This window comes from Mustela nivalis, assembly GCF_964662115.1.
Source record: "Mustela nivalis genome assembly, chromosome: 11".
NCBI lineage: Eukaryota > Metazoa > Chordata > Mammalia > Carnivora > Mustelidae > Mustela > Mustela nivalis.
In genome coordinates, this window is record NC_139030.1 from 47599445 (window position 1) to 47615624 (window position 16180).

Sequence of the window (16180 nt, forward strand, 5' to 3'; positions counted from 1 at the left end):
GCTCAGGTCATGATCCCGGGGTCCTGGGATGGAGTTCTGCATCCGGCTCTCTGCTTCGTGGGGAGCCTGCTTGCCCCTTGCCTGCCTCTCTGCCTACTTGTGATTGCTCATTCTCTCTCTGTCAAATAAATAAATAAATAAATAAATCTTAAAAAAAAAAAAAAAGGTCAAACACATTATAAATGGAATTCTAAAATGAGAAGAGAGAATGGGGCAGAAAAATATTTGAAGGCATCATAGTTAAAAATATCCCAAATTTGATAAAGACATCAACGTATAGATTTAAGAAGTACAATGAACTCAAAGTATGATTAAAAAAAAAAAAAGCCTACATGCAGATATATCATAATTAAACTGCTGCAAGCCAAAAACAAAGGGAAAATCTTAAAATCAGCCAGGAACAAAAGACACACTATATACAAGGGAACAATGATATAAAGAACTACTGTTTTAGGATCATAAATTATTGAGGCCAGAACACGGTAGAAGGACATCTTTACAGTACTGCAACAAAAAGTCTGCCAACCCTGAATTCTATATCCAGGGACTATATTTTCAAAAATGAAAATTATATGGATACTTTTAGAAAAATGAAAACAGGAATTCATCAATAGCAGATCTGTGCTAAAGGAATACCAAGGGAAGTTCTTCAATAGGAGGGTAAGTGATGCTTTATTGGAAACATAGACTTCAAGAAGGGTGAAGAACATTGGAAATGGTAAATACATGGAAAAGGCTATTTTTTTTTTACCTTCCCCTTCCCTTCTTCCATCCTTCCTTCTTTCCTTCCTAACTTCCTTCTTTCCTTTTCTGAGAAATTCAGTGAGTTAAATACCATGAATCCTGCTTTACAAACAAGAGCACTTAGGTTCAGAAAGATTAAGTGTTTGCCCAGGTCCCCCAGCTGGTGAACAATCAAAACACACACACAGGTCTTCTGACTCTTAAGTTTAGAATGCTTTTCACTACACTCTTGAACCAACACTTCAGTGTGCTCAAAAGTTACCTAACCAAACTCTATAATCTAGAAAACAAAGTCTGATATTGTAAGATAAACCACCACCTACCTATTCATTTATAAAGCTTAAGTATCTTTAACAAGGTTAAGTAGACATTCTGGTATGCTACCATGAGAGATCATCTCCAGAGATGACCACGATCAGTTCCTCATCTCCTGTATGTACACACTGCTCCTTACACCAGGAGATGAAATCTGTTGCTGCTTCCCTCAATCTGGGCTGACCTTTTGGCTTCCTTTAGCCAACGGAATGCAGAAGTGACATTCTGAGAATCTGAGCCCATACCTTAAGAGAACTCACATTCATGACAGGATTCATGGTATTTAACTCACTGAATTTTATTTAGGACCAAAAAAGAGACTGGAATCTCCCATAATTCCCAGAGGGGCAGTTTCAATGGAACTGAATCTATTGCCTCCCTGAGAAACCCTCAGCAGGATTTCTTGGTTCTTCACTCTGGTACCTGCCATTAATTTGAGTTGGCCACCCTTCCCACAACTACTCCACTGCCCACTTATGTTTCTTATTACTACCTACCAATTCTTCCTCTCTACCAAAAAGGTATTTTCTTTTTATCACATAGTTCTTGATTTCTCATCATTTCAGTCTCTCATGAACAGTCATGGTCTTACCTCATGGTCCAGACCAGAGATTGGCAAGCTTTGGCCTGTGGGACAAATGTAGCTTGCCACTGTTTTTACAAATAAAGCTTTATTGGAACACAGTCATGTTCATTTACTATTGTGTGTGGCCCCTTTTGGCTACAATGGCAGAGCTGAGTAGTTGTTACAGAAAGCATGTGGTCCACAAAACCTATTTGGCTCTTTATAGACAATTTCTTGACCCCTGGTCTAGATCTCCTCAGGGCTCCTGTTTCTAGGTATTCATTTCACTTCTGTTCTCCCTGACTTACTCTTGAAATATTTCCCTATTCAAATTCCTAGAAGGGAGAGAACCAAAATCCTCTGAAATGCTCATTCCTCAATCTGAAATTAAATGAAAGAGGACATTTTCATTTCATACCAGGCTACTTCACAGTGCGTTGGCCAGTTATGGAGAGGCGACATTCAAGTGGTACCAATTAGCTGCAGCTAAGGAAACAGATTATCTATCACCTATAGTCACTAGTCAGTAAAGCAGAGCTGTGTTGGGAAGGCTGGGCATGGTGGACAATTGTTCAGTAATTGTCCAGTACAACTGCAAATTAAATTAAATGAGCTAACATATGTAAAATTACATGTTACTGTGTTTGAGCCATGTGTTTATAAAGTATCAAAAGTACTTGTCTATTAAAGTCAACTTGAAATAAAATACAGCACCCCTGAAGTTAATAATATAAATCAAAGACAAAATATGATGTAACATAAAAATTAGTTCATACCCAATATTATTGCTGTATTGCATAATAGTATATGTAATATTATGGTGTTATGATGGGTATACAATATAAAATGCCATTAACATTTCTCAGGAAAGAAAAAAAAAGTAGGTGAAAAAAAAGCTATATGAGCAGTTAAAATTAGGATGCAAGGAGCATCGGCACTACTTAGATGTGACTAATCCTTTTTTATTTGGGAAAAAAAAATCTAATAATTCATCCATAATGAGTTATGTACTTTCTCAAGGATGAGTGACTGTAAGCACAGAGTTCTGTAATAATCGGCTCTCTTAATAGGGACCTCCTTCCATGCTTTTCCAACTTAAACCGTATCTGCTTTGGCTGCATAAACCTACGGCTCCCTTTTGCCCTGGACTGTGGCTCCGGTTCCGCTCCCACACAGAGGAGGATACCTTGGCAGTTTTGAAACAATCCTCTCATCCTTCCAGCAATGGAAAAAGTATGGTACTGAGAGTACATTTGAAAAAATCTGACCGCAGGATGCCTGGGTGGCCCAGTCATCAAGCGTCTCTGCCTCTGGTTCTGGTCATGATCCCAGGATACGGAATGGAGCCCTGCATAGGTCTCCCTGCTCAGCGGGGATTCTGCTTCTCCCTCTCCCACACCCCTGCTTATGTTCCCTCTATCGCCGTGTCTCTCTCTCTCTCTCTGTCAAATGAATAAATAAAATCTTTTAAAAAAAAAAATCCGACAGCATTTTCAATAAAGAAACTTAAAAAAAGAATTTCCCCCCCAAAACAAAAAACATGGGACAGAAACTTGCCGAAGAAGAAAGTACACCTTGCCGTGGGACAAATGGTTAACACACACAAATAGCTTCCAAAATAACTTTTATTACTATATAAAAAAAAGTCAAGAAAAAATAGATGTGTATTTTTTTTCTACAAAATTATAAAATATTTGGGCTACTTCATATTTTTCCAGAAGAAGGCAAAATTAAAACACTAATATTTTCCACTTCAGTTTTCAGGTATCTCCTAAGGGATAAAAAATAATAGGTTTTTTTTTTTTTTTTACACTGTACTTTCCTTATGTGCAGCTCAGAGACATAGCAGTTACAGTGTTCTGTCAGAGTTCTCTAAGAAAGGGCGTAACAAGATAAAAAATTCTATCACACGGCAATAAAATTAGCATAACACTTTACTCCTTTCTTTGAGCTTTTAGATCTGGCAGTTGTGGTCAATCGGTATGGTACTGCAATTTTCAACTCAGCAGGGAAAAGAGCCTAATTAAAAACAAGACATTCTCTTTAATTCGTCCTTTAGAAAACAGAAACCACTTGTCAGTATTCCTGAGAAAGTCCAATTGCCTTCTTTGTCATTTGATTGTAAGGTCTGAGATGCTGTTTCGAACTAGCGGCTTACATGAAACCACACGAGGCAAGAGAAGGAGTTTCTGGAGTGTGAATTCAGTCTGACATAGAAGCACAGGAAACTGTACGCCTTTGAGAACATTAATTCAAAAAGCATATTCATTTGAGTTTCTCAATAAATCCTTCCAGAGAAAAGGCTTTAGTGTTGATTTAGATGAGTGTTAAAATAAAGCTCCCCCCTACCCCCAACCCCAGAAATTAGATTATGGGGTAAGCCAAGCCAGACTACCTCTCCTGATGATAAAAGCTATAATTACTTGGGAAGATTTCAATCACTGTTTTGGAAATGATACCTAAGGCTTTCTTCTCCCTTCTTTCTTTTTGTGGACTTTTTAATGAGATATTTTGGGGAGAGATGGCTTTAGGTAGGAAATACCAGCTTTTGAAAGATAAAGGTACAATTACCATTAGAATAAAAAGCCCATTAAAAGAAGAGTCTCGGAAAGGTTTTCTAGATATATTTTACTATGCATTGTTTTCATAAAGGTTGAGAAAGAAAGAAGTTCCTATAATATCCGTAAGATTGCTCTCCCATTAGCCCACAAGAGAGAGAAAAGAAAGGGCTGAGATGATGGGTGCTCGAATACTTTGCAATGGAACAGAATATTCTCATGCCAAAACCATAATTAACTCTTCACTAGTAACCGCTTCCTTGGCTTCAATCATTGATACTGTCACTGACCCCTTCCCCTTCCAAAAATTCCTGGAATTTGGGGCACCTTTATATAAAGAAACATCCATTTATTAAAAATATGTTTGTGTATGACAGTGCAATTATTACTTCCACCTGACACCAAAATTGAAGCATCATCTACCCATATTGAATTGTGCCTACTACATGCCAGGTACTGGGCTGGGCACTGGGCATACTTACGACACCATTACCAATTTTGGAAATAGAATTAAATAGGAAGAAAATAGTATTTTGGCAAGGAAATCTTCAATGGTTAGCCGTCAAGTTTAACCGATAGGATGGAGTGAAGCTCATATTCAGTCTATGGAGGTAATTACCACTTCACTTAAAAGGAACTCCACTAAGCACCAAAAAGGTTAAATGTGTTTGGTGTAAACTGTAACGTTTTAACCTACATTAAAATGATCCAGTTTAAAAATCACAGGGAAACAAACAAAAAACCCAAATAAAAAGCATCAGTTCAGCATAGGTACTACTCTGCGGGGGGCAGGGGTTGTTTTTTAAGATTTATGTATTTATCTTAGAGAGAGAGCACGCCCAGGTACATACACGTGAGCTGGGGGAGGGGCGGAGGGAGAGAATCTTCATGCAGACTCCCTGTTGAGTACGGAGCCCAAGGGGGTCCTCCATTCCATGACCCATGAGATCACAACCTGAGTGGAAACCAAGAGTCAGACGCTCAACTGAGTGAGCCACCCAGGTGCTCTAACTCTAGGTTTTAATTTAAGTCGGCCCCGAGTCTAGACAGCGGTCTCCACGCTCGAACAAGGTCACCTCTGAGTCTCAGTTCATACTGAGAACCCAAAGCTCCAGATGTCTCCTAAAACTCCACCAGTGTCAGGAAGGACCTTAGCTGTTGCCACTGGGAAGGGCAGACCATGAGGTGAGTCTCTCTAATCCCCAAACCCAAAGTTATTCAGCAGCTAAGATGCTGAAGAACAAAAATTGTGATTGATTAATCTTGAAAGTTACAGCTGTTTTTGCCCAAACATTTCTTTGTTACCAAGACACAATTTTAAGATCAAAGGGGCCTCCGGGTGGGCCACGGCTGGTCAGCAATGGTGGGGTGCCATGATCTATTTCAAGGTACGGGTGGAACTCTTTTCTTGGTTGTTTGAGGAATCTGCCTTGGAAGAGAGAGACAGAAGGTACACTTTAACAACACCACTACACTCCAGCAACTGGGGTTTATCCAGGAGTGAATCAGAGTAGGCACAAACTAGTATCAAACAGAAAATGTAGCAGAGTGAAGTGGTTAGGGTCACGGACTGAGGAGTCACAGCCACGAGTCAAATCTTAGTTCTGCTACCAATGAGCTGTATGACCTTGGGGAGAGTTACTAACCTTTCTCACCTCCAGATCTCCCAGTGGTAAAATAGTGATAATGATAGTATAAAGTTTGAGGATTGAACAAGTTAATATTTATAAAGTACTAAGAAGAGTGTCTGGCATGTAGTCAGTGCCACGTAAGTACTTTTTAAAATAAAAAACAGCAACTTGGGCTAAGCCTTTGCCTTCAGCTCAGGTCATAGTCTCAGGGTCCTGGGATCGAGCCCCCGCATTGGGCTCAGCAGGGAGCCTGCTTCCCTCTCTCTCTACCTGTCTCTCTGCCTACTTGTGATATCTCTGTGTCAAATAAGTAAATAAATAAAACCTTTAATAAAAACAAAAAAACCAGAAACTTGGGAAAAAGTGCCCTTTGAGGTGTGGAGAACAGTTTATGCTACGTACACTTTCAGGCATGGTCCCTACTAATTAGGTTTTGGAATCTGGGTTAGAAAGTACACCAAACCCCAAGGAAACTTTGGGATGAAGTGGAGTTTTGGAAAAAACTTCCAGGTCTGACAAGAGAAGATTTCTTTAGCTACCTTTGGCTCAGTCATCACTCCAAAATTCTCTAATACAAACCCTGGTCTCCAGGGCCAATCTGAGCTCAAATGAGTGAGGGGGATAGATAGCAGGGGACAGTCACTGGGAGAAGGGAACCAGTCACTTTCCTGAATTTTTCTGCACTCTACTCCTTATCTGTGTAGCATAAACCCTGCCCCAGATCTGATTCTAAAACATTAGGATTGGATTCCTGGAATTAACAGGAAATGACTTCATGACAAGAGACCAGAGATGCTGCCAACTGATGGCATTTACCAACTGAGAGACATATTTTTGATTTTGATTTTGGTTTTTTTAAGTTTTTTGTTTGTTTGTTTTGGAGAGACACCTTTTGATGATCTGTTCTGTGTAAGGCACTGTGCTAAATATTTTGGTCCATGATAAGAAAGAAGTAACATAACCACCACTTATATCTTCTACTATTTACACAGATCGTCTCCTTTCCAATTCAGGTAAGATCATAGGCCTCAATCCATACAAACTCTTTCAAGGAATCCTACTTTATGATTAAAATAAATATCGACTGCACAGCTCAATCATCTTGGGGCTAACCAGGAGAAGTTAAACTGGAAGGCTGGTTTTTCAAAGTGAAGTTATTGGGCCACATCTCTACAACATTTTACATGGTGGATCTCTGGCCGACCTCATCAGCAGTGAAGTTTCTTTTCTTTGCTGAGGCTTCGTGGTTTAATTTTGAATCTGCTGCGTCCACATTGCTGAAGTTGACGGTTAAGCCTCCCGCTCCCTCTTGAGCGCCTCCGTTTGGCTGAAGCAGGACAGAATTTGGTTCTTTAGGACGTTGCCATTGCGGTCTGGTGACTATCCAAAAAATGAGCGCCCCATAGAGCACCATCAGGAGGCCGAGGGTATTTGTGAAAACACCTTCTGGTGGGAACTTACTGTATCCAGAACTATTCCTACAAAAAAGAGAGAGTGTGTCCAATTACAAATAGGGCGATCCAGCCACATGTCAGTCTTGAATTTATCTGCTTAAAAATGCACAGTGGTACCCCTTATAAATTCCCTTAAAGTTTGACATTAAGGAGAAATTTAAGTTGTGCCAAAATAACTCAATTGAAATAGCATGTAACTGTTAAAAATGGTAAGTGTGAAAATACTATAGCAACCTGGAACACCTAGAGCACTTAAAAATTGGAAAAAGCATGATATAAAAATGTATGTATACCATAATCACAATGAATTTAAAAACATGTACATCAAAAAGATTAAAAGGGCATGCCTAACTTCAGTAATTGTTTTGTAAGAGTGATACAGTTTTTTGGACTTTTTGGTCCTTCTTCCAAGCATTATTAATGCTATACCACATGCGTAATACATTTTAATTTTAAAAATTTTGTTACTTTAAATTATGCTTTTCCAAGGAACAAGTATTTAACATTTTATAGCTCAAATAATATAATTAGGAGAACTATGCAACTTACAGGGCAAAGAACAGTTTCTCAGTCACTCCCATAAGCACTGCGGCAATCACCGTTCCAAAGATGAGGAGCCCAGAGTAGACATGCATGGGCATGACAAGTGCTCGGAGGGAAAGCGGAGCCCAAGGAAGCAGAAAGATGAAAACCCCTAGGAGAAGCTGAACATCAACAAGTACAAAGGTTATCATTTAATTCTATGTTTTAATGAATTTTAAAATTATTACTGTAAAAGCAATTATGTGTAAAAGGAAGAACCTTCCTACAGAGCCAAGGGCATCAGATGAAAGGTCTATCTCCACGCTCTAGTTCCACTACTCAAAGGCAACACCTCTTACCACTTTCTCAAGAACCCTTCCAGAAAATATTTATGCCTGTACAAGCTTGTGTGTGTGTGTAAAGACAGAGAGAGATTTTTTTTAAAGTATAAATGGCGGGGCAGCTGGATGGCTCATTGGGTTAGAGCCTCTGCCTTTGGCTCAGGTCCCTGGTCCCAGAGTCCTGGGATCGAGCCCCACGTTGGGCTCTCTGCTCAGCAGGGAGCCTGCTTCCCTTCCTTTCTCTCCCCGCCTGCCTCTCTGCCCACTTGTGATGCCTGCCTGTCAAATAAATATATAAACTCTTTTTTTAAAAAAAAAAGTATAAATGGCATGTTACTCTACATACTTGTTCTGCATCTTGCTTTTTTCCCTTAATAGTATACCTTGGAGATCTTTTCATGACAGCTCATGTGCATCTGGTTTATTCTTTTTCATGGCTACTCTTCTAGTAATTTACTCAATTCTCTCTCTATGAATGTTCCTGTTTCTATTTTTTTCTGATCATTAACAAAGTTACAGTGAACATTCTGGTATCGTCTTGTTCGTTTTTATCTATTTGCTTACGGTTGCCAAGTAGAAGAGGAAATAAAAGATTTTCAAGTCACTAAAAGCAGATACAATAGGACACATTCAGTTCAGCCTAAAACAGTATGTGCCGAGAAGTTGACAATTTTGTTTTAGGAGGAAAAAATGAATCCTGCAGAGTCCATTTGCTTGACAATTAAAGCCCTAGTAGGATGTTTCTCTGCAGAGGATGTCAAGATTCTTAAGGAAATATAGTCAGGTGACACTTGCAGTTTGTTTTGTTTTGTTGCCCAGATCAATGATTAACTATTCTCCTCTTCTCAGGAGAATGAAGATGACCACTGGGTCATCGATGAAGATGACCACTGAATTTAAAGGGGCATTTTTTCAGGTGCCTACTTTGGACCTACCACCCAAAGAAAACAAATATGAAAAAACACTGTTTTGAACATCACTGTTCATCTTTCCTGAGATCAAAGGACTAATGCGGGAGGCACACCAGAAGAATAAAAGCAGAAGGGGTCTGAGACCCTAAAACACATTGAGAATCAGCTTCTGGGACATGGTAATGAATGGAAGTTAAAAAATGCATGCGACAGGCTGGTTGTGCCTATGTTGTTGTCCACTTAAGGCCACAAATGCCTCGCTGTATGAAAAATGGTACAGAGGGTCCCCCCTGGCGGTTCAGAATGCTGCTAATTCTCCTTCAGTGAAGTTTAGTGATTGTATTAGTATCAAAGGGCAAGCATCCTGATGTACAGGTTGTGCCTTCTCTATGAAAAGGGAGCTCAGGTAAGTGGCCACCAAGGATTTAGTGCACCTACACTTGTGTGAGTAAAGTCACCACACCTTTTCTGTGCTTCGGAATATGTATTTCCACATTCCTGTTCTCCTGACTCTTCATTCCTAAGACTGTATACTCTCTTCTTTCTTTCAGGACTTACCATGTGTACCTCTTATAATCCTGTAGGGCTCAATGATCGAAGACGGTGAGGTGCCAGAAATAGGCTTACAGGACCCCAGGGGATTTAACGCCCTTTAAATGTTACTTTCATCATTAAAAAAAAAAAAAAATATATATATATATATATATATATATTTTTTTTTTTTTTTGGGCTAAAGAAAATTACTTTTTTTTTTTTTTGAAGATTTTATTTATTTATTTGAGAGAGAGACAGTGAGAGAGAGCATGAGGCAAGAAGGTCAGAGGGAGAAGCAGACTCCCCATGGAGCTGGGAGCCTGATGCGGGACTCGATCCTGGGACTCCAGGACCGTGACCTGAGCCGAAGGCAGTTGCTTAACCAACTGAGCCACCCAGGCACCCTACTTTTTTTTTTTCTTTTTTTTAAGATTTTATTTATTTATTTGACAGAGAGAGACACAGGGAGAGAGGGAACATGAGCGGGGATGTTGGAGAGGGAGAAGAAGGCTTCCTGCTGAGCAGGGAGCCTGATGTGGGGCTCCATCACAGGACCCTGGGATCATGACCTGAGCCAAAGGCAGATGCTTAACGACTGAGCCACCCAGGTGCCCCAAGAAAATTGTTTTTAAGAGGAAAGGGGAAAATTTGCAGAATGCTTCACTTTGATTAAAAGTGTTCCAAATGATGCACGTTTATAATAACTTATAAAAACTTATAATTTAGAATAATCATTCTTTATTTCCTTTTTGCCTTACCATCTAGCTTGAAACCCAGCGGACTGAAAGAAAATCCCTCTGTCCTTTTAAGTCAGTGGTTCTTGAAGACCTGAATCAGAAATGCTTGTGCCTTTTTTTAAAAAGAGATACTTGGGACACATCCAGAGCTGCTAAATAAGAACTCCTGGGAGTTGGGCTCAGCAATCTGCATTTTAACAGAATGCCCAGGCGATTGCTAATACATGTGAAAGTCTGAAGATCACTGCTTTTGATTTACATACATTGGTTCAGAAATATGGGTTAACTTGAGTCTGGAAAATCCCTAACAGTGAAGGCGGTGGAATCTTCCATTACATTCAGTCTCAAACACGTATTAAGAGCCAACTATGGGCAAACAAAGTGCTCCAGGGTTTAGAAAACATCACCTGCAGAAAACTGTTCTGCACCACATTGGAGTTATTTATTTATTTATTTATTTATTTATTTATTTATTTATTTGACAGAGAGAGATCACAAGTAGGGAGAGAGGCAGGCAGAGAGAGAGAGAGAGGAGGAAGCAGGCTCCCTGCTGAGCAGAGAGCCCAATGCGGGACTTGATCCCAGGACCCTGAGATCATGACCTGAGCCGAAGCAGCGGCTTAACCCATTGAGCCACCCAGGCACCCCATATTGGAGTTCTTAAGAGAGCTAAAGAAGAATAAAATCTCATTAAAAAATTATTATTTAAATATTAAAGTGAAAGTGCAGTATGACCCTAATTTCCTAAAGGAAATAAGCCAAAATATAACGGTATCTCTAGATTGTGGCATTATCAATGACTTTGGTTCTTTTTTTCCTATATTTTATAAATTTTAAAGTTAATATATATTCCTTTTATAATTAGAAATAGACAATAAAAGTTTACTTTTAAAGTTCCTATACCAAATACCTAGGCTTTCTCAGTTAATTATTATTATCCACTCAAAAATATATTTTGCTACTCCAGTTTTATCTCATGTATGAAACAAATGAGTTTTTAAAAAAAGATACATGTGAACTTTGAGAGCTAACAAGAGCTTTTTTTTTTTTTAAAGATTATTTATTTATTTATTTGACAGAGAAATCACAAGTTAGGCAGAAGTAGGCAGAGAGGCAGGCAGAGAGGCAGGCAGAGCAGGGGAAGCAGGCTCCCCGCTGAGCAGAGAGCCCGATGCGGGGCTCGATCCCAGGACCCTGGGATCATGACCCGAGCTGAAGGCAGAGGTCCAACCCACTGAGCCACCCAGGTGCCCCTAACAGGAGCTTTTATTTGCAAACATCATTAATGAAACCAGGAAATATCTGCCTAGCTAGCTTCTGTATTCGGTATGATTTCCTTTTTCTTTTAACTATAGAAGTGGAGTTAATGAGCAATCACATTATTGACAGATGGAGGTCCTCTCCGCTTCTCTATTTATGTACTCACTCATTCCTGGATAGAAAGCACATATTCCTGGGTCCCATCCCTAGAGTCTCTGATTCACCAGGTCTGGAGTGGAACTTCAGAATCTGTATTTCTATTTCCCCCGGTGATGTTAATGATGCTGTTCTAGGGACCACAACTTTGAGAAGTTCTGTCTTGGGCCATTTCCAAGTTGCATTCTTCAAATATGAAAGCATGTTTCTTCCAGCGATTAAAAAATATAGTCAGCACCAACTAAAATATGTCCACAGTTTTTTATAAAGAGAGACGACACACAAAGGGAACACTACGTTCCCCTTGTCAGTATCCCACATCTTCTTGCTGCACTGCCTGGCATCATGAGCACATGGTGATAGATAGCCCAGCACTGGCTCAGCCATCTCCAGGACTATCTCTGGTCTGCTAGGTACTACTGAAGTAAATCACACAGCGAATGACATCACTAAAAATCATGGTTATGATCCTCACAGCTATGAGCACTTTGACACTGCTCAACAATCCTTCAATGGTCCGATTTCTCAGCTCGTCCTCCAAGTTCCTTCTTCCTCAAACTATTCGCTGTCCTGTGTGCCTTCTATCAGCAGATGATTTTATTACCATCTCATGGGAAAAACAGAGTCTCACTCTTCTGCCACCAAATCGAACAAACCAAAAAAGCACCCCAAGCCAACAGTTCCTACTTTCTTCAATTACAATACAGTCGCTATTCAGTTTTCCAGCTGGGCTTGGCAACCTGCTTCCTGAAGACATAGCTATAGATTCACTCTAGCATTTACGACCTCTCCTTCTCTACTGGGGCCATCCTGGGAGCATTTTGACACACCGGAGCTTCTCACAATGAAAAGAAGTAAAAAAAAAAAAAAAAAAAGAAAAGAAAAAGAAAAAACAACCAAACACCTGCCTTGATTTTCATCCTTCCTTTTCCAGTTGCCATCCTCTCGCTCCTTGCCTTCTTAGCCAAACCTCCTGAGTTGCCTATTTTTCACCTTCCACCCTTCTTCAATCCACTGAAATCTGGATTCTGTCCTCCAAGAAAATTGCTTTCCAGAGTGATCAGCGACTTCCAGGTCACTCAACCCAAAGAACAGTTTTCAGACCTTATTTTCGTTGACTTTTTAGAGCATCTGACACTCCTCAAGCCCTCTGCTTCCCCTCTAATGTTCCCTTTCTCATCCCCTACTTGCTTAAGCCTGCAAGCGACTTTCATCCCATACTTATGCTGACTTTCCAAATCTCGTTAATTTCACCTTTGAACTATCTTTTGAAATTATCCACTTTGGTCACTGCTGCTGCTACATTTCAGGCCACCATCCTTTCTCATTTGAAACTCTGTAAATACTTTCAAGCTAGTCTATCTACCTGAAAGGAATGAAAAGGAATCTGACACAGAACTCCTACATATCTTCAAGGAAAAGAAAAAAGAAACCCTCGTTTTTCAAATGGACAAAAGATACAAACAGGTATTTCTGAGAAGAGAAACATGAGTAATCAGCCTCCAATTCATCTACCATACTCCACTCCAGGAAGTCTGACCTCCTTGTCCCTCAAACAAAACAAACTTTTACCCACATACTGTCCCATCTCCCTCTAATATGTCCTTTTCACCACCAACCTCATGACTTCAGGTTTTAGTTTGATTTCCTTTAATCTCTATACCATATGAGGGCTTGCCCAGAATACTCCATACCCACCTTATCTACCAAATAGGGAAAGACCAGTCTCCCTTGCAAGTTGCATGAGGACAGAAAGCATGTTTCTTTGTATCCATGCTTGTCTTGTGGAACAACACATACCCTACAGCCTAGCAAGGAATCTAATAGTAGGCAATTTAGCTTTGTTGAATAAGTGGATGGACTCCTGAACAAAATTTCGTTGATACAAAATATATGTTCTTAACCACAAAGGTGCCTAAGAGCTATAGCAGAAATAAAATTTAAAATGCCCTCTTTGGGGGCGCCTGGGTGGCTCAGTGGGTTAAAACCTCTGCCTTCAACTCAGGTCATGATCCCAGGGTCCTGGGATCAAGACCTGCATCAGGCTCTCTGTTCAGTGGGGAGCCTGCTTCCCCCTCTCTCTCTGCCTGCCTCTCTGCCTACTTGTGATCTCTGTCAAATAAATAAATAAAATCTTAAGAAAATATGTGTTAGCAAAATCTGAGAGAAGACTCTCATAAAGAAATTTCAGCTTAATTTCTTCCTCGAAAGGGTAAACAAAGGATCTCTGCTTGGCAGGGGAATCATTACTGTGTTTGTTTTCAGGGCTGTGGGATTCGGCAGGGGGCAGGCAGCAGATTAGATGATCCAGGCTGGTCCAACCCTGGGCCCAAGTCCTCACTCAAGAAAACATCTAACAGACAAGTAGACCCAAACACATTTTTATGGAATTTAATCTATGGACTCAGGAAAGATGGGCCCTCTCTTTTTGGGGGTAGGTTCAAGGATCGTAGGATCCACCTATTTCCACCCCGGCAACAGGCTGAGGGGAGCAGAGGTCAGATATGCAACAACACAGCCCAGTCAGAGTACAGTTTGGACCTCTGATAGTTTGTTATTTTTAAAAAATGTCCCAGAGGCTAGATGTCACAAATTGAAAAGAATTCTACACTTGAAACGCTTTATAATCCATAGCGAAACTTGAGGAAGGAGGAAGACCTTTCAGCCTTTTCTGGTTGTGGCCTTTGTTCCTTGTCTCCTTCTTTCCTTTACTTGCTGAAATCACCTGACACTGGCTTCACTTGGTGGATAAATCCTGACAGGGAAGCTAAGCCCACCTTAAGCACTAAGGTAAGAGGATCTGAACTTGACCATCTCTTCTGCGCTCTTCATACTCTGTAGTAGGACTGCTTCCTGAAGTGTTCTTGGGTGGGGGCAGGGAGTGCAAACCAACCTCAAACTCGGTGAATGGTCCACACACAGTTAAACTCTGGAACTTTAGTGCAGGCAGCGGGGGCCAGGGAAGCCGGCAGAAAGACTGCAGCTGCTGCTGCTCCAGGAAACTGGGGCTTCCTGTTCTCCACCTACAAGTGGCAGCTCCAAAAACCTCTGCCTAGAACTCATCTTGGTTCAGACAGAGATACTGCTTCCCTTTTGTACTTTTGACTTCAGAAATCTGACAGAAGCAGATCTCAGGTGAAGCGTATTTTTGTGGCTCATCAATTTTTACAACTAAGACTATGCAGGCAGGAATCTTTGTAAATCATAGTAAGGAGGGAGCTTGAAGTGAAGAAAGCAAGTTGACAATTGGTTTCTTTCCTCTGGGAAAGGAAATGTTCTTCAATGTAATCATTTCCTGAGCACACCTGGGTGATCGATTCTGCCACTTCCATGGAGAAGCAATGCAAATAACTTGAAAACAGCCGACATGCAACAAAGCAGTAAAGCTGGAATGGAGTCCTCTTTCCCTGACAGGACATGTTCACCTCAACCACAGGCACCAAGCACAATGTGAGTACTCACAACTGTGGTAAGGGGCACCCATTTGCTTGTTTAGTTTTAGAAACTATGCAGGGGCGCGCCTGGGTGGCTCAGTCAGTTAGATATCTGCCTTGGGCTCAGGTCATGATCCCAGGATTCTGGGATCGAGCCCTGAGTCCGGCTCACTGAGCAGAAGTAGGGTGTCTGCTTCTCTCTCTCCCTCTGCCCCTCCCCCAGCTTGTGCGCTCTACCTTTCTCTCAAATAAATAAAATCTTAAAAAAAAACTATGTATATATGATTTTTATGTAACATATGACTTACTTATATTTAAAACAAATGAGCCACATGTTCAAACAAGTCAAACAAGACATATTTAAAAATACTCCCCCCCCAACCAATCCTACCCACTCCCACGATGTAGTAGTGTGGTATATTCTCCCACACCCTTCTTTACACATCAACACATATATGCTTTTTTTCTTTCTCTCTTTCCTTTATTTTTTTTTAAGATTTTATTTATTTATTTGAGAGAGAGAGAGACATCGAGCAAGCATGAGCAGTGGGGAAGGGCAGAGGGAGAGGGAGAAGCAAGCTTCAGGCAGAGCAGGGAGCCTGACATGGGGCTTGAACCCAGGACCTAGGATCATGACCTGAACCAAGGGCAGATGCTTAACTGACTGAGCCACCCAGGTGCCTCTCCTTTTTTTGTCTTTTTTTAAATGACATTTTACTATACATTTTACCCTTCAGTATTTTTTTTTTTTTAATTTTACTTACTCATTTGTCAGAGAGAGAGAGCACAAGCAGGGGAAGCAGCAAGCAGAGGGAGAAGCAGACTCCCCACTGAGCAGGAAGCCCAATGCAGGACTCGATCCCAAGATCCTGGGATCATGAATTGAGCCGAAGGCAGCCGCTTAAGTGACTGAGCCACCCAAGCATCCCTCTTCAGTATTTTTTATACTGAAGAACGTATGATGATTTTACTTTGGTCAGTAGACAGAGCTACATTCCTTGTAATAGCTTTATAATAT

The 16180-nt window shown here is 40.7% G+C and overlaps 1 protein-coding gene across 1 annotated transcript in view; it reads right to left on the reverse strand.

Moving 5' to 3' along the window:
• Window positions 1–3231: 3231 nt before the first annotated feature.
• CYBRD1 (cytochrome b reductase 1) overlaps window positions 3232–16180 on the reverse strand; it is a 35526-nt gene continuing 22577 nt past the window's right edge. Inside the window, exons 3-4 of the mRNA XM_082689188.1 lie at window positions 7817–7971; window positions 3232–7291 (exon numbers count right to left, since the gene is read on the reverse strand). Coding sequence (XP_082545314.1) covers window positions 6994–7291; window positions 7817–7971 — 453 coding nt within the window. The 3' untranslated portion in view covers window positions 3232–6993. The remainder of the gene's footprint in view (window positions 7292–7816; window positions 7972–16180) is intronic.